Below are 25,159 nucleotides of genomic sequence, written 5' to 3' on the forward strand. Positions count from 1 at the left end.
GTAAATCAAGGAAGATCTGTAGTTGACAACAGATTCTTGTAAATATAAATCATTGATACGTTTCTTAGAAATTTACATCTTTAGTACTAATTTATATGATTCACAGAGTTAAGCCAGACTTTTCCAAAAGCCTAATTCTTAGGGTTATTCCATTTTTCTTTACACACAGTAACACTTTGAGGTTCCCTTCATCTATTTTCTCTGTAAAATAGGAGATGAGTTCATCGGCTGAGGTGTTGTCAGGAGGAAAACGGAGACTAGTTTAGACAGTTCAGAATAACCACTGTGGAGAGAAGGAAAAGCTTACCCCGAAGTCCTGGGGAGACAAGCGTTCAGGCTGAGATAAACGTGGTTCACGGAGTTCACACTGGTCATCCTGTTGCAATTAAAGAAGATGAATGACATTGGTAGGGTTTTGAAATTTTTCAGGCAGACCTTAAAATCCTTTACTATCCAGGGGAACTCAATAAATTCAATGGAATCATTTGAATGAGCATAAACATTTGAATAAACTTAAAAGGTAATCTCCTGTCTGGAATGGGGGAGTAAAAGCCTAGAAGAGTAGGGAGCCAGGAGTTGTCTCGTGAAGCAGGGTAGGCTGGACAAACATATTACATTGTATCTCATGTCACTTGATTGAATTATTATTTACTTGATAAGTAAATCATTGTTCAGAGCAGCTAACAGATTGAGCTGGAATGAAATTTCATTGCTAATGGGTTCATAAATGGTAGGCAGATGTGGTGCAGTGGGTCAGCGACCACATCCATACACACCGAGCAGGCCTCGCAATGGACTCAACAAACTTCCCTCTCATCTTGTTTCCTCTGATTCTGTTTTTGCACATATAGAGAATGCGTCTATCTTGTAGCTTAGCTATAAAGAGCAAGCAAATTCGTGCCATCCTTTGAAACTCTTTTTGTAAATGTGTTATAAGGAGTTTCCATGGCAACCATGTTGGATTTATACACAGCTCTCCCCTCCTTTGATGATGGATAACTAATTTCTGGATAATACTACACTTTTAAAGTTTCTTTACCACCACAGGCACCCGGTGGTAATGCCTATGACTTACATCTTGTATATCATAAAATACAGTTCAACAGCTCTCTTCTTTAAAAATATTTATATGACTAGTAAGTGAAAAAGAGCAAGACATAAAACTGTACACACAGCATAATTACAGCTCAGATTCTTAAAAAGCGATTATATATAGAAAACAAACAGTACATCAAAATGTTAACTGTAATTACCTCCTAATGGTAGAAATACAGATTCTTCCTTTTTCATTTATTCTCTTTTGTTTCATCCCCATGTTTTATTTAATAAGCATGTATTTTCATAACTAAAAATTAAACAATTTTAAATAAATTAAAGTCACCGTACAGTGACTTCTTCACACGTAGAAGGAAATATTGTTGCTCTACATTAAATTAACACAAGGAAATCGTGGAGATCGGTCTGCTTTCCTCATTAGCCTTCAACAAAGAAAGATAGTGTTCAAGGTCCCGTGTTGCACAGTAAATTCAAGGACAGTTAAAAGGTGATGGGTATTTAAATTTCTTCATGGAGAATGATTTTACAGTCTTATTAAATTTGGGATAGACAATTACTAATGGAATCAGAGTAAATTCTCAGCTTCTTAGAGAAATATTTTGTCATTAAACCTCTCTATGTTAGCAGAACCTTTAGCTCTTCAGGATTAGAGTTAGAAGCGACAGATTCTAGTAACATTAACCTATCCATTCCAAGGTGCCAGATATTATTTAGCATGCAAATATTTTCATTAAAAGCAATAGTATTAAGATACATTTAAGCATATCTGATATATATTTTCATTTTCTATCCCTTTTCAGGTTGTATATGATGAAGTCACAGAGCTCCAAGGACATGTCTTAATGCTTATCGTGAAGAGCAAAACCACGTTTGTAGGAGCAATTAATATCCAACTCTCTAGTGTCCCACTCAATGAAGAAAAATGGTATCCACTAGGAAACAGTATGATTTGACCATTGCTGTGGACATATGCATTCATTAACTACTTGTATTTTTTCACCTTGGGGCCTCTCTATCACAATAGATCAGGACATTTTTGTTACCAAAGATAACATGGTGTACTAAACACACAAAGAGAAATCAGAATCAGTCTTTTATAGTTATTTATTCTCTGACTGTGCTTCTTGGTTTTCTAAGTTTCACTGATTTCTTAGAAATCAATTTCTCCAATTGACTGTGTAAAATTCAGTACATAAAATTTTAAAAGGACGTTTAATTTTAATGTCTTTTAAATCATACATGCATTCACATTTTAATTGTGTGCCTGCAGTTATGCAATGCTTTTCATGTATTTTCCAAAAAAAGACAAGCAAATAAGTAAATCTCATCAAGTACTTCGAGACCTAAGTAAATCTGTAACGAGTTTTTAAAATTTGAATTAAATATATGAACCTACATATCCACTTATAAGCTTATTATTGAGGGTTAGTAAGCTCCAAGAGAATGCTGTATTATTTTTCTATCAGAAAAACCAAACATAAATGCCTGAAGTTCTTAAATCCAATTTTTGAGAGAAACTTCTTTGTAGTTTTCCCCCTCTTCACCACCAGTCAATTCATGGTCACTGGATCTCACCCAGCCAGAGGCATTGTCACGGAGGGCTCAAACTGTATGGCCTTAGAACCCAGAATGCATCATAAGAATACTTTGCTGGTACAAGTATTTCCAGAGGGTTGTTACTTTGAAAGATGTATCATTCAACAAATGTTTATGCACTACCAAAAAATATGGAATTTTAATAACTCCTGAAAAATGGAATCCAGTCCATAAATTCTCTCAATAAAACGTTCACTAAAAGTAAGCGATTCCATGTTTTCTATCCTAATCCACAACATGAGCTTCTTGCCACCTTGGCTCCCAAATAAGCCCTGAGATCTGATAAAGGTTTTGAGTGGAACCCCTGGAGGCACGATCTGGGGTGCATGTGTCTGCATCCCTCGAAAGTACCATACCATACCCTCCCCCTGCCCCACGGAGCTTCCGCGCACTTCTTTCAAAATGGGGCAACCTCACTTCTCAGCAACCAGCATCAGGGGCCCCCCGTGGCCACCATCTCCCAAACAAGGCAGGGTAAGTCTGCATGCAGAGAGCGTGCTCTTCATCTTTCCTATCTGAGGCCCTAAACAACCAGAAGCAGGAAAAAAGAGAAAAGGTCAAAATTAACAACATAACGAAACTTTCCTGCCACGCTGATCCCTCCAAGGTAGTGAGTGTTACAAAGGGAAGAGTCCAGGTTCATGTGAATGCCCTCCAGCCAAAGACCACCAGAAACACACACAGTTGATTCTTCATCGCAATGAGGGAGAGGCACAAATGAAGAACCATGGAGTGTCTCAGTGAAAAGGTGATGGAAAAGGACCTACTGTTGATTTGGGCTTAGAAAGCTTGAGTCAAAGCTGGCTTCTCACCATTTCCAACCTTCTCTAGTGTGAGACCATCCCCTGGCTGTGCAGTTTCCATTGGTAGTATCAAAGGTTCTTGTGAGAAAATGATAATAATAATAGTTACAGTTACATGTAAAGGGTAACGTAAACAATGCACATAACAGTAGAACCAAAGATGTTGTAAAACATTGCAAGATTATTGGACAGGAAAGAAAATAATTTAATGTTTCCTTTCAAAACTGGATTTCTGACATAGTATGGAATATTAAAAAGTGAAAGATTTGGTCTCCAAAATGAATGAATTGAGTTTGAGTGGTACCTGAAGAAAAGCGAGAAAAGGAAACACATCCTTTTTTTTCTTCCTTATTTCAAAACTTGTGGGTATAAATGAGAAATCAAAGTTTTTCCTGCTGCAGAATTAATGAACACTTTTGCAAAACTCGCCTGATCAAAGTCTTTCAATCTCATGGAGTTTCAGATCTTCAAAAGGCCTTAGGAGTTTAGAGAAGAATAAAGCCTTGGGTTAATGGGCTGAACATCCCACCTGTTATTAGGCTGAATAATAAATGATTTAAATAAGATCCATCTGTAACCTGGCAAAGTAGAGGCGTCCCTCCAGGGAAGATTGTACCCTGATCTTAAATCTCGAGAGCCCGTGAGGGAGGCACCGGATGATCATGCACTGAGTCCTCTGGGACATCTTACTACTTATGGGGTTGATATTGGAATTCCTAGTGGCATTTTTCTTTTAAATATTTGGTTCTGATAATACAATACTAGTAAAACATGGTAGATGGGTTTTTTGTATTTTTCTGGCCATCAAGAGATAATACATTAGTAAACATCTCAGATAATAGTTAATTTTCTTATTTTAGTTATAAATTCAGATTTAATTTCAACAAACACCTATGAGGGCCCCCTGCTTTCACCTTGCTACCATGCAACAAAGGGGTAGAATGACCGTTTATATGCCTGGGTTTTTTGAAGAACAGGTAATACTGAACCATATTCTTCTACCTGTGATGTTTAGTCAAGTGAAGTCCTGCTGATGGTGAGCCGCCCAGCATATGAAATAGCACAGGAACCTCATCTCTGACCAAGAGACAGTCTTCAGTGTACATTTGGTACAGGTTCAGAAACACTGCAGATTCATTCAGAGATCCAAGCATGTAAGTCCACATGGCAGATCTCTTTTATAGATAGGGAGTCTGATAGATACACAGTGTGAATGCAAGTCACAATTACACGCACTCATTAAAGTGTCTGTGTAATTACAGGGTACCCAAGCCCGTGCATCTGAGAACCAGTCTGAGAGTGCAGGGGCTAATTACTCTCCAGGATTTAAAAAGGCACCAAGCACCTGGGAATCTAATTCCTTCCCAACGTGCAGGAATGGGTGTCTAGAAGTTGAAACCCTAAGATTTCTCATTGCATTTCTACTGCCCAATATTTGGCAACATATCTTATACAATCAGACATATTTTTAAAGCTTGTAAATCTACCAATTAAAAATGTTAAAAGTTAAAAAGCGCATTTGCTCAATATTTCCATTTTTGTAAATAATTGTTTTAGTTTACATCAGAAAAGAAGAAAAAAGATATGGACACTCATTTTAGCTGTTTTATTGCGATGCGTAGCTAACAGGATGTCAGGCACTACGAGAACTGCTATCAGATGTACCAAATGTAAACAAACAGGGACGCAGGCTCAAGACTCTCACCCATTTTGGAAAACAGAGGAACACGACGGTAACCTGCAAAGGGAATCACACCTAGTTAGAACAATAAAAACAGCTTAATCAGCAGTGGCCCCAAGAGTGCCACTGAGAAATAATGTAACTTTACCAAGCACACATAAAGACTAAGGCCTAGATCGTTATAGTCCATCATGGATATTAATTTTCCCCCAAAATAAAACATGAGAAGCTTCTATTCTGGCTTCCTACTACCTAACACCACACCACTCACGCTTCCCCTCCCTCAAAGCCCAGCGTCTCCAAAATTAGCCACCACCCTTCTGCTTGAGAAAGACTGTTCCCTGGGGACGTCTCAGATGGTGCTAGAAAAGTAAACACACTGGGACAAGGTCACTGGGAGCACAGGGGAAGCCACCCCGGCAAGGCGACGGCAGTGTAGAGGCAGCCCTGGAGAGAGTCAAGAGACGATGGTCTTGGGCTCCCAGTGTCTCCTCAGGCCAGAGAAGGAGTCACTGCGTCTCCCTTCTGTGGGGTTCCCACCCGTCATTGCTCCATGGTAGCCATGACTACTCTCAACAGAAACTAAAGAGCTGCAATCCATGTAAAGAAATTCTCATTCAGGCCAAGTTTGTCTAATTAGTCTTCCTGGCAATCCACCCCACCCCCACCTCCTATATCAAAATGCACTTCTGTAATTCCCCTGAGAGAAAATAGGTGTCAATAAATAAAATTTTCTTCGCCTCTGACTATCACAGAGAGAGCTATTTGGTATATCAAAGCGTATCTTTGGTAAACCCAATTTCTATATAAATATTAGCACAATCACCTTACTTTCAGGAATATTACCTTTGCTCATGCATAGAACTGGCAAAGTATATTGCCCAAGAAATTCATTTCCCGCTAATAAACTTTGATTTTCGACAACAAAACGTATCATTGCCAATTCTGGCACCTGAATAATGAATGTGAATGTTTCATTCCATCTTGGACTAAACGCTGAAATATAAAGGAATAGACAGAATCAACGATCATAAACACTGTCCCTAGGGGACAATGCAGGATGTCTGTTCTCCAAAGTTTTTATTTTTAACACTTTAATAGTAATAATGAAAGCTTGTGTTTTAGCGCACTTAAATTTTTTATGTACCCAATGAGAAAGGAATAATAATTACAGTAACAGTATTTACTGGATGTTTACAATTGCTGGGCAGTATTCTAAAAACTTGAAGTAGATAATCTCATTTAATCTTCACAACAACCTTATCACAGTTACTCCTATCCACATTTACAGATGAGAAAACTGAGCCTCAAAGATGTTCCATAAACTCCAGAGGGTTTAACATACATAGCCATTAAGTGGTGGGGTAGGAATTCAAACAAATGGAGTCTGGTTACAGAGCAGAAATGTTTAATTGTTGTGCAGTATGACTGCTGTGTTGTTGAGTAATTTGTATCTCTAGCAAAATAGATCGTCCCAATCACTTTCTTTCCAAACAAGAAATCTAAATTGTGTCACGATGTGACCCAAATCAGATAAAATTTAAGCATAATTTTAAAAAATCAGGAAATTCACATCCAGGTCAAATATACACTCCACTCAATAAAGACTCAGAGGTTCAGAAAAAGATAATACGTATTGTTTTTCATGGACAAAGGAAATGCTACACCTACTGTGTCAATAGGTTTGTCCTTTGAGCTATGTTTGAAGAAATATTGAAGAATTTGTGACAATTATACCACATCTATGTTTTCTATGGTGTATCTGTGGCCACAAGTGCACATTTAGTAGGTGGTAGTCTGGGATGCAGTCGATGCCCATGAAAATAGTAAACTAATTGTCTCGTGCTGGAATAATAACCGTTATTACCTTGCCCTAAGAAGAAAAATAACTCAATGCAGTGCACGGGCAGGTTTAAAAGTCAATTCTTTATAGACACTGCAAAATGTCTGCACAAAATTCTTATACTAATTTATTCTTTCTCCTCCAACCCTACTTCACTATAAACACACACTCTTTCTTTTTCATACACACACATACGCACATACACACAAAATCATATGAGAAAGTCCTTTGACTTGTCAAAGTGAAAAAAGAAAAAGTAAACCAGGATACCAAATTCGATCATCAGAAATATAGTTTTCTTTGGCATGATCAAAACTGAAGGATCACGTCCACGGCTTACTCAGATGTGGCTGTTCTCTGCCCAGACTCTTGTGTCTTTCACGACACGACCACTAGCCAGGAGGTAAGCTTAGTAACCCTCTTGTCCTGCTCTCTGCACTTCCCGTTCCTGCTGGTCTTCCTCCCATACGTCCTCCTTTCCTTTTCTGATGCCACAGCCCTTCTTTATGACCTGACTTTTACATCCTCTAACCCCGAGGTCATATCCCAACTCTACCGTATTTCTCATTTCCTCTCACACACATCTTCCTATCTAGTCTGCAGACACCATCTCCCTAATGCTCAACTCTGTTAGTGTTATATACATTTAGAAGTTTTAATTTATTTTCTAGAGAAAAGAAACTTTCTAATATCTTATCATCACTTTCATGATTTTCCATGACTCTCCCCCATATGACTTTCTCATTTTATCTCACCCTAATCTTTCTTAAGACCCTGTATTCCACCCATCTTGAACATCTTTACTTTCCTCCAACGTGTTTGAACTTTATCTTCTCCAGGTTTTAGCATTTGTGTTATTCCTTTTGACTAAAATCCCCTTATCTCCAAGCTTCATAAAAAAATTCTACTCATTCTCCAAGAACCATCTCTAAATTTGCCTTCCATACAATTCTTTATGTTTTCTTTAAAGCACTAATGACTCTTTTTTATAATAGTTTTACTTATATCTCACATTCCCTACTGAACTGTAAACTATCTACAACATAATTAGCTTGGACATACATAAGAATGCATTTAATAAACAAAGAATCTAAGTTTCTGGACACCTAGCACCAGGCTTTCAACATAAAGGGCTTACACTTAGTAATGTTTAATGAACCAAAGTGAATTTCTGCAAGGATAGTCCCATAAAACCCAAGGATGTAATCAAATTTCTCAGGGGAGCTAGAGTCATAGTATTACAGTGGTGAGCTGAATAAATTAATGTTCTGTGCATTTTTCCATGAAGATGTGAGGAAGGGGGATGGAGAGCTCAAGAGATAGGTTACTATTAGTTTCTTGATATTAGCAGTTACCATTTCTTGACTGTGCCATTTCCACTCTAAGGGGTGCCATATAAGGCAGTAAGTCATCACTAATATCCCTTCCCATGGATATCATCTGATGAAATAACAAAAACTTCCCGAAACTTCTTTCATGGCTTTTTGCACTAGGGGCCGTGCTGGAGGAATATTCGGGGGGTTGGGAGGAGGTAAACGGTGGACATTTGGGGGGATTATCACCAAAGAAGAAAAAGACTAATAAACTGCTCCTGCTCCTCTGTCAGTGCTGTTGAGCCTGGAGCAGATTTCCAGACTCTGAAATGAAGTCCACTACAGTTTGGGAATATCCACTTAAAGAAGATGCTAGACTCAAAGGATCAGTTCCAAGGTCTCTTCCCAGATGATCCCAACTAAGAGTCAACCCCAAGAATCTATATTTTCCTAATTTCCTTAATGATTTCAACCTCAGGGAAGAAATAACAATGTCAGTACTGTATTGCACGAAATAATATCACGGGATGCTGGAACACTGAAAGTCTTACCAAAGTCATTTCTTCCACTCCTACATTGCCCTTCTGGCAAAAATGACTGGATTATGAATCCAAGTACTGTATGAGTAGGTTTCTATGGCATTCTTAGCTTGAGTCAGAAGCCATAGACCTTTGATCTAAAATAATTCAAGCAGTGAAGTAAAAATAAGTAACAAGCTGTATTAGAAAAAAATCACAAATTCTGTATTTTACACAGAGGCTAGAAACTAGGTAGATTTTTCAGCCATCAAAATGTCTCTCTTAATTCAGCCAAATGGGGAAACATAAAGAGGAAGTAAAAATGAAAACAAAAGTCCTAATTTTTCAGGCCAGGTACATTTTTGTATCTGTAATCTTAAAATATATCTAACCAACACATTAAATCATTATTGAATTATTTTTGCTTCATATAGCACTTTGGGCATCTCGAATTTCATGCTAAGCCTTTGCCTTATGAATAATAAATATATACTAAAACTCTATCAATATATAATTTTAAGCTTTCCAACAAGAAGTCTAATAGAAGTTCAATGAAATATATTAGGAGCTCACCATTTTTTTTAATTACACGAGTCTGCTGTTTCATCTGATCATTTGGAACACCAAAAATTTCTATGATCACTAATGTGTCAGCTTTGTTAGATGATGAATGAGAACTGGGAGGTAACTGGATACCACTGATGAGCTGGACAAAATAATTGCATTCAAGCATTTAGCAGAATATCAAACCACATCACTTCTTACTTTCAAAATAAAACATGTTTTTTCCAGAAAACATGACAGACTCTAAGTCAATTCCCACAAAAATAACTGAAGGTGGAAAATAAAGCAAATTTTAAATTTTCACTCTCTTATCCTCAAGTATCAATAGATGAATACCAGGAACATGTCTAAATTATTCCATTTTACCAATATGTTTTTATAGTAGAATCCACTTTGTCCAAGATGTATAGTCCAACAAATACTTTTATTTTAGAAGTATTTATTATGACTGTTAAAAACCATTGCTTAAAAGCACTGTTATAATCCCCTTCTACTATAATTCAGGCTGAGTCACTGTGATAACATGAACTATGTTCAAATTCATATTGTATACATACAGCAAAAAATTGGAAACTATGACTATTACTTCTGAAATGTAAGAAAAAGCACCACATAATTTCCTATAACAGCATTTTCTTACAGTAAAATATGTTTGGATAATTTATAATGAAATTTTACCTTATCCATTGCTGTCTATATTATGGAAAGTAACCTGAGTTTGACAAAATCAATTATTTCATATGTATATTAGGGACTGGATAGCAGAAGAACACTTCACAAAGTAATCAATAATAGTTTTTTTTAGCCTATTATTAGTCAAGCGAATTGTTGAAGCAAAGATTTGCTTTACTTTAAGGAATGGAAGTCCGAATAAAAAAAACAGTATTTGAAGAGTACAATTTTCAAAATGTAGTAATGTAAAAATTGAGACACAATTTCAATTTCTCAAGATTATAATAAAGAGGCACAAATAAATAAGTTTAGAAAAAAGAAGGGAAGGAAGGAAGGTAGAGAAAAGAAAACAAGAAGTGCCCATGTATGATTTTTACTTTCCTACATCCGCTCACGATGGCATTAGCTAGAAACCAGAGTGACTGTGCACATATGTAACAACCAGTATGGAATGGACACCGATGGGTCAGCATAATTAGAACACTGACCGTAAACAGTTAGCTCCCTGATAACAGGGCCTAACAGCTGAACATCAGCTCTGCAGGTAACAGACCCTCATCAACATGGAGAAGGTTAAGCTTTGGTGCACCTCATGCCAAGTAAAACCCATTTCTAACTAAATAATAATAATAATAAAATATGAGCACTGAAATAGAATTTAGAGATTTACTGTCCAAGCAATTTGTACACTCTGATTCACAAAGCCCTTCTAGGGGTCACTGCAGAGGATAGACGTCAAACAGAGAACCCTTAGTGGTCAACCAGACAGCTCTGCTTTCGTCTATTGGTCTTCTGCATGAGATTTTGAATTTAGAAAACGGTTCCGTAGTTTTTCTAAGCTTGAAAATAGCTGATCTAATCCAAAGCTCTCCAGTTACAGACAAAGAGTAAACCAGAAATGCTGAATGTCTTCCTCAAGGACATAAGAAAGCTAATGGCAAGACTGGGTCTTTTGATTTCCAAGTCATGCCCTGCACAATTTGCACAAGTCACAACATAATCACAAAGCTCCCTAGAATAATAAGAGCAAGTGGGAAAGACCCACGTGGCTACGGCAGCAGCTTCCTGAGAAAAATTATTAACCCTGCCTCTTTCACACCACGCGACTTATGCCCCTGCCTGAGACCTCTCAGAATACAAACAGGTGGCATTTGTAAACATCTCTGCATACTAGCTATCTTCCATCTTCACTTTCTTAACAAAAGAGCACACAGATTCTCTTCAGTATTCTCAACTTGAAAAACAGATCATTCGTTCAATTAACCTACGTGTATTGAGCATATACTTTGTGTCAGTCACTGGAGATAAAGGTTGAACAAAACACAGTCCTTATCCTTAAAGGACCCTCAGACAAGTGAGGGGGGAAGATAAGTACAACCATAAGGAATTATAATACAGTGTGCTAAGTGCCATAATGTACGCATGTGTAGGGTGCTTTGCAAAAACAGAAGAAAATTAAAAAAGAAGCGCAACTTAGCAGAGGAAAAAGCTTCCAAAAAGAAGTGACTCAAAGTTTTGAAAAATGAGTCCGAACGCGATCGGCAGATGAAGGATGGAAGAGCAGTCCAGTCAAAGGAAGCAGCATATGCAGTACATGGAGGCGCCATTGCGGACCAAAACAAGCAAACAAACAAAAAACTCTTCCACGTGGTTTCAGAATGGGTTGAAGGGCTGGAAGTGGTGAGACATGGGGTTAGAGAAGTAGGGCAGGGCCAGACTAAGAAAGCGATCAAGAGACAAATATTAGGTCCACATAGTAAGATGAGCAGTGCAGCAGAATCTCTCTGGTTGATCTACGGAAGATGGATCAGGATGACTGGGACAGCGACCCGAAAGGAAGGAAGGAAGCCAAAGGAATAGAGGTGATAACAGGGAACACATTCCTAAAAAAAAAAGTGGAGCAGCAAATGACATCAGACCAAGAGAATGGATAAGGAAGACACTTAGGAGTAGGATCAATAGAATTTAGAGATGGAAAATGAAGGAGATGTGGAAGGGAAGAACAGCTCCCAATTTTCTAGCCTGAGTTAATCGACTCAATGAATTCAACCCCATTCATTGAAATTTAAATAAAATAGAAGTGGATTTGCCTAGAAAGGGATGTTCAGGCTTTCATATTTTAAGTCTGACCCATCAGTGACTAAACAGGTAGGGATGCTAAGCAGGCTATTAAAAGTATGCCTTTGTAGTCCAAAAATGAGGGCGGATCAAAGACTTGAGCATGGTTTGTGGCTGAAGCCATGAGTGCATGTGAAAGAATACGGGGAGAATATTTAGACTGAGATGAGGATGAAGAAAAAGCCTTAAGCCACACACATATTTTAGGGGCAGGTAGGGAAAGAGGAACCCACGGATGAAAGAGAGAAAGAACCACTTGGGAGGTAGGTTAAAAAAGGAGCGAGGAGAGCACCAGAAATGCAGCAAGGAGATTTGTGCGGAGTAGGAAGGGATCTTAGAGGGTGGCTGATTCAGCCCGTCTTCTCTCTAGAACAACTAGACCTGGTTCCTCTAGCCGAGAACAACCAGAACAAGGCAAGTTTTTGAATTTTTTCATTCATACAAAAAGGCAACAGAAAGACATTGTTCAGATATGAAAGGATGCTGGAATACCACCCTCCTATAGTACCCGAAGAGATCAAGAGAAACTTAAAAGGCATTAAAGAAAATCAATGAAACTCAAAATATGAATTTATACTATCTAGCCTAAATAATAATCAAAAAGGGTAAAAGAGAAAGTTATTTATCTTACCCTTATTGTAAGTGTAATTGGATTGCTGTCATACACTGCTTTATTTGGATTAAACTTTGAGTTAGTATCTCTTAAGAAGTGCGGTTTCAAAATATATCCAGAATTACCATTATCCAAAAATTTCCCATTTTGGAGATCCATAGGCAGACCAGGGGTCTGGAAATTCAACGCCACTGTGAGGGAAAAAAAGCATTTTGACATTGTCAGGGAACAGAGGGTATACCAAGAAACACAGTTAAATAATTTACTGAAACCTAATCATGGGTTATATGTCTTCAAACATTTTAAGAGCAAGCATCTTTAGCCAATTAACGCATCACGATTTTTAAACATTTTCTTCTGCAGTGTCTGTATGAACATTATGAAGGTGAATTTCAAAATTTAATCTGTAAATTATTTTATAGCTTGGAGTTAAGAAATTAAAATGTCACACGACGTAGATTATAGAATAGCAATGTATATGTCAGCATCCAGAAAACATGGGAATAAAGAAAATCAGTACATTAAACGCTGGAAGGGAAGACACTAGCTGTTATCATGAGCTTTCAGGTCTAAGGAGGTATAGTTACCACTTGAGGAGAAAATAAGAAACAGGCTGAAAAATAACTGTTGTTAAAAATACAGAAATAGCTCCATATAGGCTGGTAAGTAGCTACTACTGTATGTGGTACCACCATCCACTCCCCACCGCCCCTGCCGTCCTGACCCCACCACCCCGTAGCATCCTGACCCCGCTCTCCCCCTCTCCAAAAACCTATGAGCCTTGTCACAATTCAGCAGCAGAAAGGTTAACGCCTGACACTTCCTGACAGGTTAGTGCCATCTGACTAATTTGGAACAGGGAAAGTCTGGTAAGGACAAGTAACAAAGCTATCCCGTCTTACTCGCTTTCCACGTCTATGAGTGCGGAAGCAATTAAAGCACAAAAAGCAGAAGTCACTTAACTTGGAGGGGCCCTTAGCAAATCTTCACTGTCCTCTTACGTCCATCTGTGGTTTCCTTTTTCCCTTCCTACACTTCCCATGTGAACTCTCATGAATAACCTCTATGCTTCCAACCTCACCCAGACTTACCCTTTCCAACCCATTCAGGAATAACTTCAACTCTTGAAGCCAATGATTCATCATTGCTTGACCCCAAAACATTCAGCACCAAAAATTCTTCATAGGAAGCTCTTTTCATGAATCTTTCACTAATTCACAAATGAATTTATTTTATATTATTTTTGCAAAAAGCTCAGTATAACATACCCATTTGACATCCTATATTCCAAAATTCTTGAGGATTAAAATTAGAAGAGTCTGCTCTTGTTGCTTTGGGATATACTCTGGTAATGAACTTCCTGGTGTGAAGAATAAATTCATTGGCTAAAAAATATATTATTATAACATTGTGAAAGATTGCAAGCAAACTACTAGGTTTATATATTATCTTATATATATTATAAAATTCTACAGTAGTTTCAGTAATTTTAATGTGTGTTGTCTTGGCAAAAATATTTGCAATTCATGGAAATCAAGATAAATCCACGCCTTTGACACTGTAATTCACTGCTATAAAAAAGTTAATAATAATTATTATTATACAATTTTATGTATACTAATTATTCACTTGGGGAAAGAAACAATTAGACGACATATTTTTTTCACATCCAAACTGATTTCACCTTGACATGAAAATATATAAAATTCCAAAATAAAATGCTTCCATTTTATTAAGGCCCAATTATCTTTCCCTCTTTGTCCTTTTTTTGTTTGATTTTCACATTAGGACAAAATCGCATGTAAGTCATATAAAACTATATGATGCCATTTATCATTTAACAGATTCTCAGGGCTGAAAAGGACCTTAAAGTTATCCAGTTCAGCTCCCAGCCCTAACCACCACAATATCTTTCCCCAAAATTCATGCAACCTTTGTTTGCATCCCTGCATTCAAAGAGAATTTGCTACCTGCCAATACTTCTGATTATTTCAAATGTTATCCCTACTGCAATAAGGTCTACATTTGCAGTACACACACACACACACACACACACACACACACACACAGTAGTCTATTTCAATTTCTATATATATTCTTTATGTTTCTATATTATACATGTTTCTATTCATTCTATTTAATTCACTTAAGATTCAAAACTAATTTACACCATTTACCACAGGACATCCCTCAAATTTTTGAACACAGACTTTGTGTTTCTCCAGGGTTTTTATTCTTTCACTAAGCAGATTCTGTTCCCACAACTATTCCTGCCAATATGGCAACCAGTCACGGAAGAAATGATCATTGCCGATCGTCCACTATGTTTACTAGTCAGACTGGAACAGAATCATTGCCACCCTCATCCTGCATGCTATTCTTTAAGAAGCACTGTGAAGTAAAAAATTACAGTTACTGTTAACTTCATTAGCACTCGTTTTTAGAAGTTATACTTTCCTTGAGAAAAAGTTCATTTCGAAGCTACTCATAAATGCACTTTGTGTGTACAAGTGTCATGATCCCTTATCCAGTCCTAAACTAGACGTCTACCTTTTGGTAAAACACCTACTCTTCTGGGGCTTCATTTATCCAACTACCAAGTGACAAACACAAAAGATCACTAAGGACCCTTAACATAACAGGATATTGTTATTTCTGAGGTTGACCTTTAGAAATTAAACATGCTATTTTTACAAATATCATTCATGTTCATTTCAGGTAAATGAGAAAATCCAATAAGAAAAAAATAAAACATAAATCAACATATAATCTCATCACTCAATTAATAGCCACTGATATACCCTCTTGGCATATATCTTTCCATTATTTTGTCATATGTATATACTTATTTTTAATTAAATCATATTCTTTATTCCCTTTTATAAACTTCCATTTTCTCACTTACTGAAATAACATGAAAATCATTCCATTTCAATACTATTCACTTACCACATTATTTCTAAGTGACTGAGAAGTATTCACACAAAGGGAAAATTCTGTTTCTGATTTTTCCCTACTATGAACTTAATGATGTTTACTGTGTTTTTAATAATGATGGGCATCCTTACAGTACATCTTTGCTCTAACATTATTTACTAGTGACTTTTGGTACAAGAAAAATGTTCTATACTCTTTGCAAAGAAATGGTGATGCTGTTTTATGACGATTCAGAACTACTCAGTCCCTTTTCAAATTTTCAGCAAGTGTTGCATGTGAGGACAGTGAGAGAATTACAACCATTTTTGCTGTGCCCAGAAGTCCTGTTCCCATGAACAACAACAAAATCCATCCAATAGTGGATGGAGGCTGGTAAACTAGGTCATTCAAATTCAAACTCTGTTGACAATATTTCACAGTAAAAAATATATATTTTATATCATAACCCCGCACCGCACATACCTGGTTGTTTCATAAAACAACAATACTTACTCTTACTGCACACAATACACTTTTCTCTATTCTTTTTTCTAGTCCATTTCACTTTATTGTATTCCATTCCATTCTACTCTGTTCTGTTTTACCGTCATCTAGACCCACTGAGTTGATTTTTGGCCACTATCCTCAGTTTAAAACAAAAACCAAAAAGCCCTAAAATATCCACAATCTTTCTAATAGGTATTTTGAGATGAGCTAAAGCCTTGGGTACCGGTGGCCAGCCCAATGAGGTTAGCCAACAAATATATCAGAATCTGTGTTTCCAAACAGCCAGCAGCTTTTCTCAAGTCCGTTGCAGGTGCTAATTTTTTTGCCATGGTGTTTCCACATAAGACTGTCGACTGCAATTTTTAAAAAGGATTCGGAGCGTCACCCTGACTCTGGTTATTAAGTTAATTAACTGTTGGGGCCCAGGGTAGGCTGCCCCTAAAATGTGCTTCAATGGCATATTGATATTTTAAATTAAAGTTACTTAAAAAACAGCCAATGCAAGCGGGACACTTTAACCATCCTTTCTGTCTGTCTGAAAGCAGGAAATAAGACTCTCATGTGCAAGGTGCACTCCCTGCGTCTGGAGGTAGAAGGACCCCCTTATGACCAAAGACACAACTCAGGGCCAAGAGGCCTGGATAAACTAACCTTGTGACGCCTTCAATTCACCACCCCAAGCCCAAACTCTGTTTAGATTCCTCACTAATTGAGCACCCAAAACCTAAGTTTCTCTGTCCTGTCAATTTCTCACAAATGTACAGTTTCTCCGTCTAAAAAGTATAAAAGCTGCCTGCTTTGGCCACTTCTTTGGTCCCATTTCTACAAGACCTCTGTGCGCATAATTAAAATGTGTTTCTTTTTCTCCTGTTAATATGTCTTGAGTCAATTTTATTATTAGTGCAGCCACAAGAACTCAAGATGGGTGAAGGGAAAAATCTTCCCTTCCCAACAGACCATCCCTTTTAGAGTTGGTATTTCCCGACATGGAGGTCTCAGAAGGAGACACGGTCTGCTTCTCATTCTCTTTCCCAGGCCTTGCTGCAGCTTGGGCTCCACCAAGCAGAATAACCCACCTCAGATTTGGAATCAGGAGACAGTGAAAAAAGGCTCAGAGACAAATGGTACCTCTGCAGGTGCACAGCCATCTGGCAGTCTGGCCTGGGTGCCATTTTTTTCCCCTCCTCTTCACTTTGGAGATACAGCCTTCAGGTCTATTTAACTCTACCTCTCACATGCCCACTGAGTCCACGAAGTTCATCCTGGCTTCACTCTCACCACCATAAGCCTTTATCATCTCCTCCCTGCAGGCATTGTCACCCTGATCAGAAACACACAGAGGCTCATACCCACCCTGAGAGTTCAACCTTCTCCTGTCCATCTCTGATTCCAGGACAAAGTTCAAGTTCCCTGTAATAGGCTTTGCCTGCCTCTGCAGCCTTGTCACTCACCACTCTCCTTACATAAACCACTCATCCCAGCCCCACCCACCAAAGTGTCTATACTGGATAGTCTCAATCAAAATTTCATGACTTAAAGAATTAAGTTAATGGTTGAGTTCTGTGAAATAAAACTTAATGTGACCTGAGACATACAACCCCTTTTAAGTCATGTTACATATGTTGAAATTGTATCAGAACATAGTTTTTGCAAACATCATTGACCAATTTTGACACTTTTTTGGTGAACAGAACTTACTTAAACACATCATCTGTTTGAATCATAAGAATTTACCTCTCAACTTTGAAAGTTTTCGGGCTTGTGTCTCCCCAATAGAATTACTTTCATTAAACTGTTGATACAGTCTTGAATGGTCAAAGCTTCTGAACTTCTCAGCTTTAGTATAAATAACAAGATCAGAGAGGGCCATAGCTATTTTTACCTTTGTGATGTAAAAAAAAAAAAAGGAGTAATTTCAGATTTTTGCACTAATCATTTGAAAAATTATTTTTCCAATAAAGAAAATGTGCTTTCAAGTCAATGATTTTAGTTTTTTCATAAAATTGTCTCCCTAGAAACTATATGGGTTGGGTCAATGTGAATATGTTCCATGATGATAGTATTTAATGCTAACATGAGACAATCTAACCCTAAAATCCCAATTAATGTAGTAAGTATTAAGGATGACAATTATTTCTATTTATTTCCTTTATCCCAAAGGTCTTAGTTTAGTCTCATGAATTATACAAATTTAGGAACTTTAGTCATGAATAAGTGTATTTCCAATATGACCTGGAATAACTTCTTTTGTATAGTATATTTTTGCTTTCTTTACAGCCCAGCATCTATATCCTCTACGCTTCTATTGGCCCCTTCCAAAGTGTCTTTTGTGAAAAAACATTTCTCACGCATACTCAATCCATGTGCTTAAGGATTGATAACGTGGACTGGGTCTGGCTAATCAGAGCTCTGCGTTCCCCAAGCAACAGTAACTGGTTCAGGGACATGCATATGCCTGGAGCATAGCCAGTGCACAGAAAGGATGTGCTTTGTCAGCTGAAAGACAGACAGGCCTTCTACTGGATTTGAATCTGAAAGCATGTAAAGCTGGAGCTTTGCAAAGGCTTGCACCAACACAGGGAATGTGGGGCCAAAACTGGAGAAAGAAAGTTCTGTGGACTTTGCTTGATACACTTTACCAAGTCATTCCTGAAATTACAGTTGCTTTCCCTGAACTTTTCATTTCTCTTGACCAATTTAATTTTTAATATTTTTCTTAAACCATTTGTCATGCTGACTTGTATACACACTTAAAAGACTAGATCATACAGTGTTTTTCTCCTCTCTGACAGCAGAATCGCCTTGAGCGCAGAGACATTATCTTCTGTACATTGCACAATGTTTACTACATTAAGAACACATGATATTTGTTGACCACAGAGAAAAAAATTTTATCAAACAGCTAACACAGGAAAAGAGATAAACAACTTCTAAAACTTCTTTTCCACAGCTAAGTTTTTCCAAACAAATTTTAAATCATAGACTAGAGTTTTAAAGTTCTCAGCTCATAAGAAAGTAAGACAATTTTTCAGTCACTTGTATGAGATTCACAAAGCATCATCTCACTCTCTTTTTCCTGAAAAGTGGTATTCCAACGACCCGTTTCGACTCTGTGTCCTTTACTGAACTGTCTTGTGACACATCCATTGGTTCTGGTCCTTTGACTTCGTTTTCCTCCTCTTGCTCTGTCTCCTCTTCCTCACATTCCTCTACCTGACCATGCTTGTCACAGCCTTTTCTTTCATGGGTTTCCCTTAAGGTTCCTATTTTCTTGTTTCTAACTAATATTTTGAATTTTAATGCCTACAGAAAAAATTTGAAAGAGAGATACAATTACACATGTACAGGTAAGTTCGCATTTGTCATTGTCATCAAAAAGTCTTTCAGCATTTTTCATTTTGCCCACGGTAATAAGATATGGAAGAGCTCCATCTTTTTCCATATTCCTATAAACACCCTCATAGAAATCAGTGATATTATGGTATTGACCAAAATTCACCAAAAATAATAAGCTTGTAATGGTTGGGACTTTTTGTAGCTTTATTTCTTTTACATCTCATAAATTACTACTATTCAAAAATGTGAAATACATGAACATTTATATATATATTTGCAATGTGACAGAAGTTAGAATGGTACAACTTCTGGCAGTGAATGCTTCAGGCCATCACTCTCTTATCCAACATTAAAAAGTTTTCAATGAGATCAGGTATGTAAAAATGTATATGTTTACATTTACTTAAATGTTATATTTTACTATAACATAAATATAAAAATGTTATAGTATTTGGCATCTAGTAAAGACTAAATTTAAGTTAAAGATTCATGAATCTTCACATTTCAACTGTATTGCACACAAGCATAATCAAGTTAGTATTACCTGCCCATCAAAATCAGGAGCACGTGGCCAGATTCGCCCTCTGGGTCATTCATTCTAAACCCAAAGCCTTCTGGTTCTTTTGTCTCACTTACGTTTTCCTGCCCTTTTCAAGTATTCATTAATTTAACAAATATACTTATTAAATGCCTGCTGTGTTGTATACAGTGCTGCTGGGATCTGGACTACGAAGTAAAGTTCTTTTCTTCTGAAGCTTTGGCTGTCTTTTGTCACCCCCAGGTACCCACTCAAACTGCTCCACCATCTTGGGCCCTCTCTCCCTCAGCACAGCCCTTACATTACTCTCTAACACAGAGCTTAACAAAGTGCACTCCGTGACCACATGTATCAGAAGCATCACCTGGGGTGCTTGTTAAAAGAAGATTCCTGCAATCTACTTCAAAATTAGAGAATCAGTCTTGAATTGTGGGATGGAATTAGGCCTCTTTGACAAGTCTCTAGGCAAGTCTTTTGTACACTGAAGCTTCAGTACAGTATGAAAAAATAATGACTTTAATTCCTCATTTACTCATTGGATCGACTCTCCTTCCTTTCGTGTGGAAGCAAAAACTTTAATGAAAATTATACACCTGAATGCTTAAAAAAATAAGTTTATAAATAATAGGAAGAGGAATTCTATTCCTAGAAAGCTGTAATTATTATCATTTCCCGAATTAGACCATGACTCAGATTAAATCGTTGATGATGTGTTTACTGCACTTTGCACAAGTTCTTTGATGTTTCTTTTCTGGGTGGGGGAGGGATAAATTAGGAGTATAGATTAACATATACAAACTACTCTATATAAAACAGATAAGCAGCAAGGATCTACTGTATAGGACAGGAAACTATATAAAAACTGAATCGCTTTGCCGTACACCTGAAACTAACACAATATTATAAATCAACTCTACTTCAGCTAAAAACTTCTTTTCTGTCATAACTGAACACATGTAGCCTTAAGCACTCTTATGAGGCAAAGAGTCACCGCTTTTCCATCTGTTCCATTTACTTTTGTCCGTCTCAATTCTATCACGAGCCCTATGCTTCTTGTCACCAGGGTCACAACACTTTAATCTTTGAATTTTCCGCTCATCTAAATAAAATAAGGGGAAATATAAAGGGAACGTTGAAACATATCACAAAAATACTGCTCTGGCTACCAAAATGATGACATATCAAAACTGAACTGTTGACGCTAAATCTTGCTATCATTCAAAAAAGGAAAAAAGCGCCTTTGTCACCTGATCAAACTTGGAGTGAGGAGAACGGAGCGGCAGAGGAAACCAGGAAGAGGTGGCCAGAGAGGAGTGCGGAAAGCCTAAAGAACACGGGGTTACAGAAGGAAGTGTTTCAGGGACACGAAGGGGACACCCACAGGGTTGGATGCTGTCAAGGTAACAAGTCAGAGGAAGGTTGAAATAGATGCGTTAGCATTTACCGATAGGAAAGTTTTTGAGGACCACAGCGAGATACTTGGTGCAGGTGGAAGAGGAAGCCTGATGAGGTAGACTGAGAGAGGGGATAGTAAAATAAAAAGATGGCTGGAGAGGAAAGTGAAATCCTGAGGGTAGAGTGGGGGTGCTTTTTTTTTTTTTAAACCAAATAACTTGAGTACGGGCAACTGAAGATGGAAAGAGGCCTGTAGAGACAGGAACATTGAAAAGAGCAGATTAAAAAAGGGGGAACCCACCACCCAGAAGCTGAGGTATTAAGCAGGGGCTCTATTTACAGCCTAGTTCTTTGCCTCTTTCTTTGGCCTGTAGAACATACTAAATTCCTGGGGCCTAATATTAACTGACTTGAAATTTTGAACTCATGGGATATGATGCGCAATTAAAATGTGTGTTTTTATATATATCTCTATGTATTCTCCTTATCAAAATAGATTTACCTAAATGCTCATGGGAATGTTTCCTAGGAAACACATTGCAAAATACACCTCTATAAATAATCAAAACTAAGCATTTTTCTTTGATCTCTAGCCCAGTTTCATGGGCCAGTAAAACAGTGGCACGCTTTTTCTTTTTTCCTCAACCTGAGCCTCTCAGACAAAATGTTACCTCTGGTGAAGGTAGTTCGTCTAGAAAATCATCAAGCGTATCCGAAAGCAAGGAATCCCCAAAAACAGACTGCAAACTGTCCGCCATCACTTCTTGCTGGGCAGGGGAGCAGTGATTTTCTAAAGAGAGCACCACTGGGTAGTCAGAGGTCTAAAAAATTAACCATTACTACAGTTATTCATTAGGACTCAATAACTTCAATGCAATTAGTAGAAGCACTTAATCAATTTTAAACCTTTACTTCTAACGTTCAGTACCTTTGCAAAATAATTAAGAACTCTTTAGAGTGACAATACTCTTACGTCTGACAACACAGGGAACATTAAATCTGTATAAAAAGGAGAAGTATTACTATTTGCACTAGAAGCATACGAAACAGTCAAAGCATCCAACAGCAGGTACTTGTTTAAATAAATTATGGCACACCCATGCAAAGGAATGATACAGGTCTGTTGCAAAGGAGGTAGTTAAATATACTACTGAGAAAGTCATCTATGATAGAGTCTTATGAAGAAAAACAAGCTGCCAAAGAGTAAGATTCTGTATTTTTATTTTTTAAAGTGCATATTTTTTTTAGGTATTTTTTAATGTGACGGAATAACTTTAGCACTGATAAGTTAGGGAAAATGTTCATTTTCTACATTTTCCGTTTTAGATTCCATAATCAAAACTCATTATTTTATAATTAGAAACAAAGATAAAGATATTTCCAGTTTTTAATACTAAAGAGCACCTATTAAGTAAAGGTGACCCTACAAAGATATCTTCTGCCCTTAGACACCACTGAAGCTTTGAAATTTGTCACGGAAGAGTGAACAGCATTCATTTGGGGAATCTCCTTATATAATTTCGTTTCCATATATAATTATCAGGGCACAGATTTATCAATTTAGAAACAAGAAAAGGAATTGCCACGTTTGCTGCATTATTATAGACCTTTGATATATATGTCATATGTTACATATTATGTCACATACAACATTATGCCTTATTAATGTATGAGTATATTAATTTCTTCTGGCTGCTGTAACAAATTACCACAAATTTGGCTGCCTGAAACAACAGACATTTATTCATTCACAATTCTGAAGGCCAAAATGTTAAAATCAGTTTCACTGGCTGAAGTTAACAACAATGACTTAGGCTGGAGCACATAAAAGTTACCATTTGCTGAGAAGAGAAAGACCACAGGAAAAGCAGGACTGGGAAGAAGAGGAACACAAGCTGGAGCTCAAGTCTAAACATGTTAAGTTAAACATACCTATTAAATATGCAAGTGGAAATAACCAAATCGGGAGGGGTCTATATCGGTGTAGCATTCAAGGGAGAAGTTTGGATAGAGATATAAATTTAGAAATAATCAGAAATTGGGTGTTTAAGAGGATCAATGCCATATATCAATGTTTTATATTAAGATAGAAATTTTTCATGTTTTATATTTCTATCTTGTGAATATTTATTATTTTATACTCTTTTTCTAATAAATAATGGAGCAATTGATTTCAATGTCTGATTTTTAAGCGATGTTTATGTTTATGGATAACTTATTGACTTATTTAGGAGAACTGTAGGTTTATCAAATTTTTAATTTTAATTTATTAGATATTCACTAAGTACTCAATAAGATTTTGTTAAATCTCTTCAAATACACTACACTTGAAGTACTTAAGAAAGGAATCAAATATACTAAGTTTACAAAAACAACTTAAAATGTCTGAAGGTGCTTAATTAGCCAAGCATGTAATGGGACCAAACATTACTCAAACTTGAGTGACTGTTAAAACCTGCTCAGTTTATAGAGGAGGACTAAGCTGAATTTAGAGGTTCTAGAAATAATTAGATCTTTGAATCTGTAACTGTAATAAATTTAGTAACAATTTTGAAATCCAAAGTCAACTTTTAAACATCCTTTGCTGTGTAAGTAGCTGGCATTATAGTCATAAAAAATGCCAAAATTGAGATAAGACATTTTTGACATTTGTTTCTTGAAAGAAAATTATTTGAATATTGGTAAAATATTTACTATTACATGGACCAGTATTTCTCAGACTTTGTTGGCCATAATGCATGGTAAGAAATATATTTTACATTGTGACACAGTATATGCACACTCATATAATATATATTACACAATTAAACAAGAAACAACATGCACCTTACTGCCTGATATTAACTTTGATAAATCTACTTTAATGATACACTACATGGGTTCCACTGCTTACTCATGGATCATAACTCCCAACTTGAAATGTCACTGATCTAAACGAAGGCCAAGCATTACAGAATATTGAAACAAACAAGTTATCTTATGTTTAAATAACTATAATTTAACGAAGATATGCACATACTATGAATGCATATTTTTGTATCGCTTGGATAACAGTTTTAAATAGAAGCTTGCTGGTGAATGTATAGCCATGGTACACAACAGGTTCATTTTGTGATCCATCCCAGCAGTCGATTTCCAGACAACGGCATCCTTTCACAAGGGCACTAGCAAAATTTAAACAAAATAGTCATTCATGGATTATGGATTAACCTTTAAGAATATACCACATGGATTTCACTGCCTACGAATAAGTTAAAACCCTCTGCTGTTTTGTGGAAGAAAATTTTTCATGGAGAACAAACTCAATAGTACTGATTCTTGCTATATCTCTAGATAGTTTTAATTTTATCCTTAGATCAAGCCAACTTTTACCAAATCGCTTATTTTAATTGCATTTTCTGAGGTTTGGTCCGCAGCAAAAATGACTTGAGCAGATCTCGTTGGGTCATGCCAACCCCTTTTACTCCAAAGCACCTGAAGAGAAAGTTGTCTCTCCCCCAGCAGTGGTGTTGAGGTCACCACATTTCACTATTTCACATTGAGTGATATGAATGAATAATAAAATCTGGGAATGAATAATGAAAATTTCTCTCTCAGTAAAGAAATTCTCCACTTAAACAAGTTTAAGGGGCTTTTCATGGGTTAAAGTATTCAATGCAGTTAATCTTAGTTATCCTCTTTTAAAGATGA

The 25,159-nt window shown here is 36.9% G+C and overlaps 2 protein-coding genes across 3 annotated transcripts in view; one reads left to right on the forward strand and one right to left on the reverse strand.

The window, feature by feature from the left end:
• Positions 1–2,857, forward strand: part of PIK3C2G (phosphatidylinositol-4-phosphate 3-kinase catalytic subunit type 2 gamma) — a 266,594-nt gene extending 263,737 nt beyond the window's left edge. For both annotated transcript variants that reach the window (XM_010946489.3, XM_045510287.2), the window contains exon 33: positions 1,857–2,857. In XM_010946489.3, the coding sequence (XP_010944791.2) occupies positions 1,857–2,009 (153 nt within the window). In that variant the 3' untranslated portion in view covers positions 2,010–2,857. The remainder of the gene's footprint in view (positions 1–1,856) is intronic.
• Positions 2,858–5,110: 2,253 nt separating this feature from the next.
• Positions 5,111–25,159, reverse strand: part of PLCZ1 (phospholipase C zeta 1) — a 35,955-nt gene continuing 15,906 nt past the window's right edge. Inside the window, exons 4-12 of the mRNA XM_045510382.1 lie at positions 24,489–24,633; positions 22,141–22,290; positions 19,267–19,503; positions 17,935–18,082; positions 14,046–14,162; positions 12,796–12,968; positions 9,384–9,516; positions 5,983–6,132; positions 5,111–5,193 (exon numbers count right to left, since the gene is read on the reverse strand). Coding sequence (XP_045366338.1) covers positions 5,111–5,193; positions 5,983–6,132; positions 9,384–9,516; positions 12,796–12,968; positions 14,046–14,162; positions 17,935–18,082; positions 19,267–19,503; positions 22,141–22,290; positions 24,489–24,633 — 1,336 coding nt within the window. The remainder of the gene's footprint in view (positions 5,194–5,982; positions 6,133–9,383; positions 9,517–12,795; positions 12,969–14,045; positions 14,163–17,934; positions 18,083–19,266; positions 19,504–22,140; positions 22,291–24,488; positions 24,634–25,159) is intronic.

This window comes from Camelus bactrianus, chromosome 34 (genome assembly GCF_048773025.1).
Source record: "Camelus bactrianus isolate YW-2024 breed Bactrian camel chromosome 34, ASM4877302v1, whole genome shotgun sequence".
NCBI lineage: Eukaryota > Metazoa > Chordata > Mammalia > Artiodactyla > Camelidae > Camelus > Camelus bactrianus.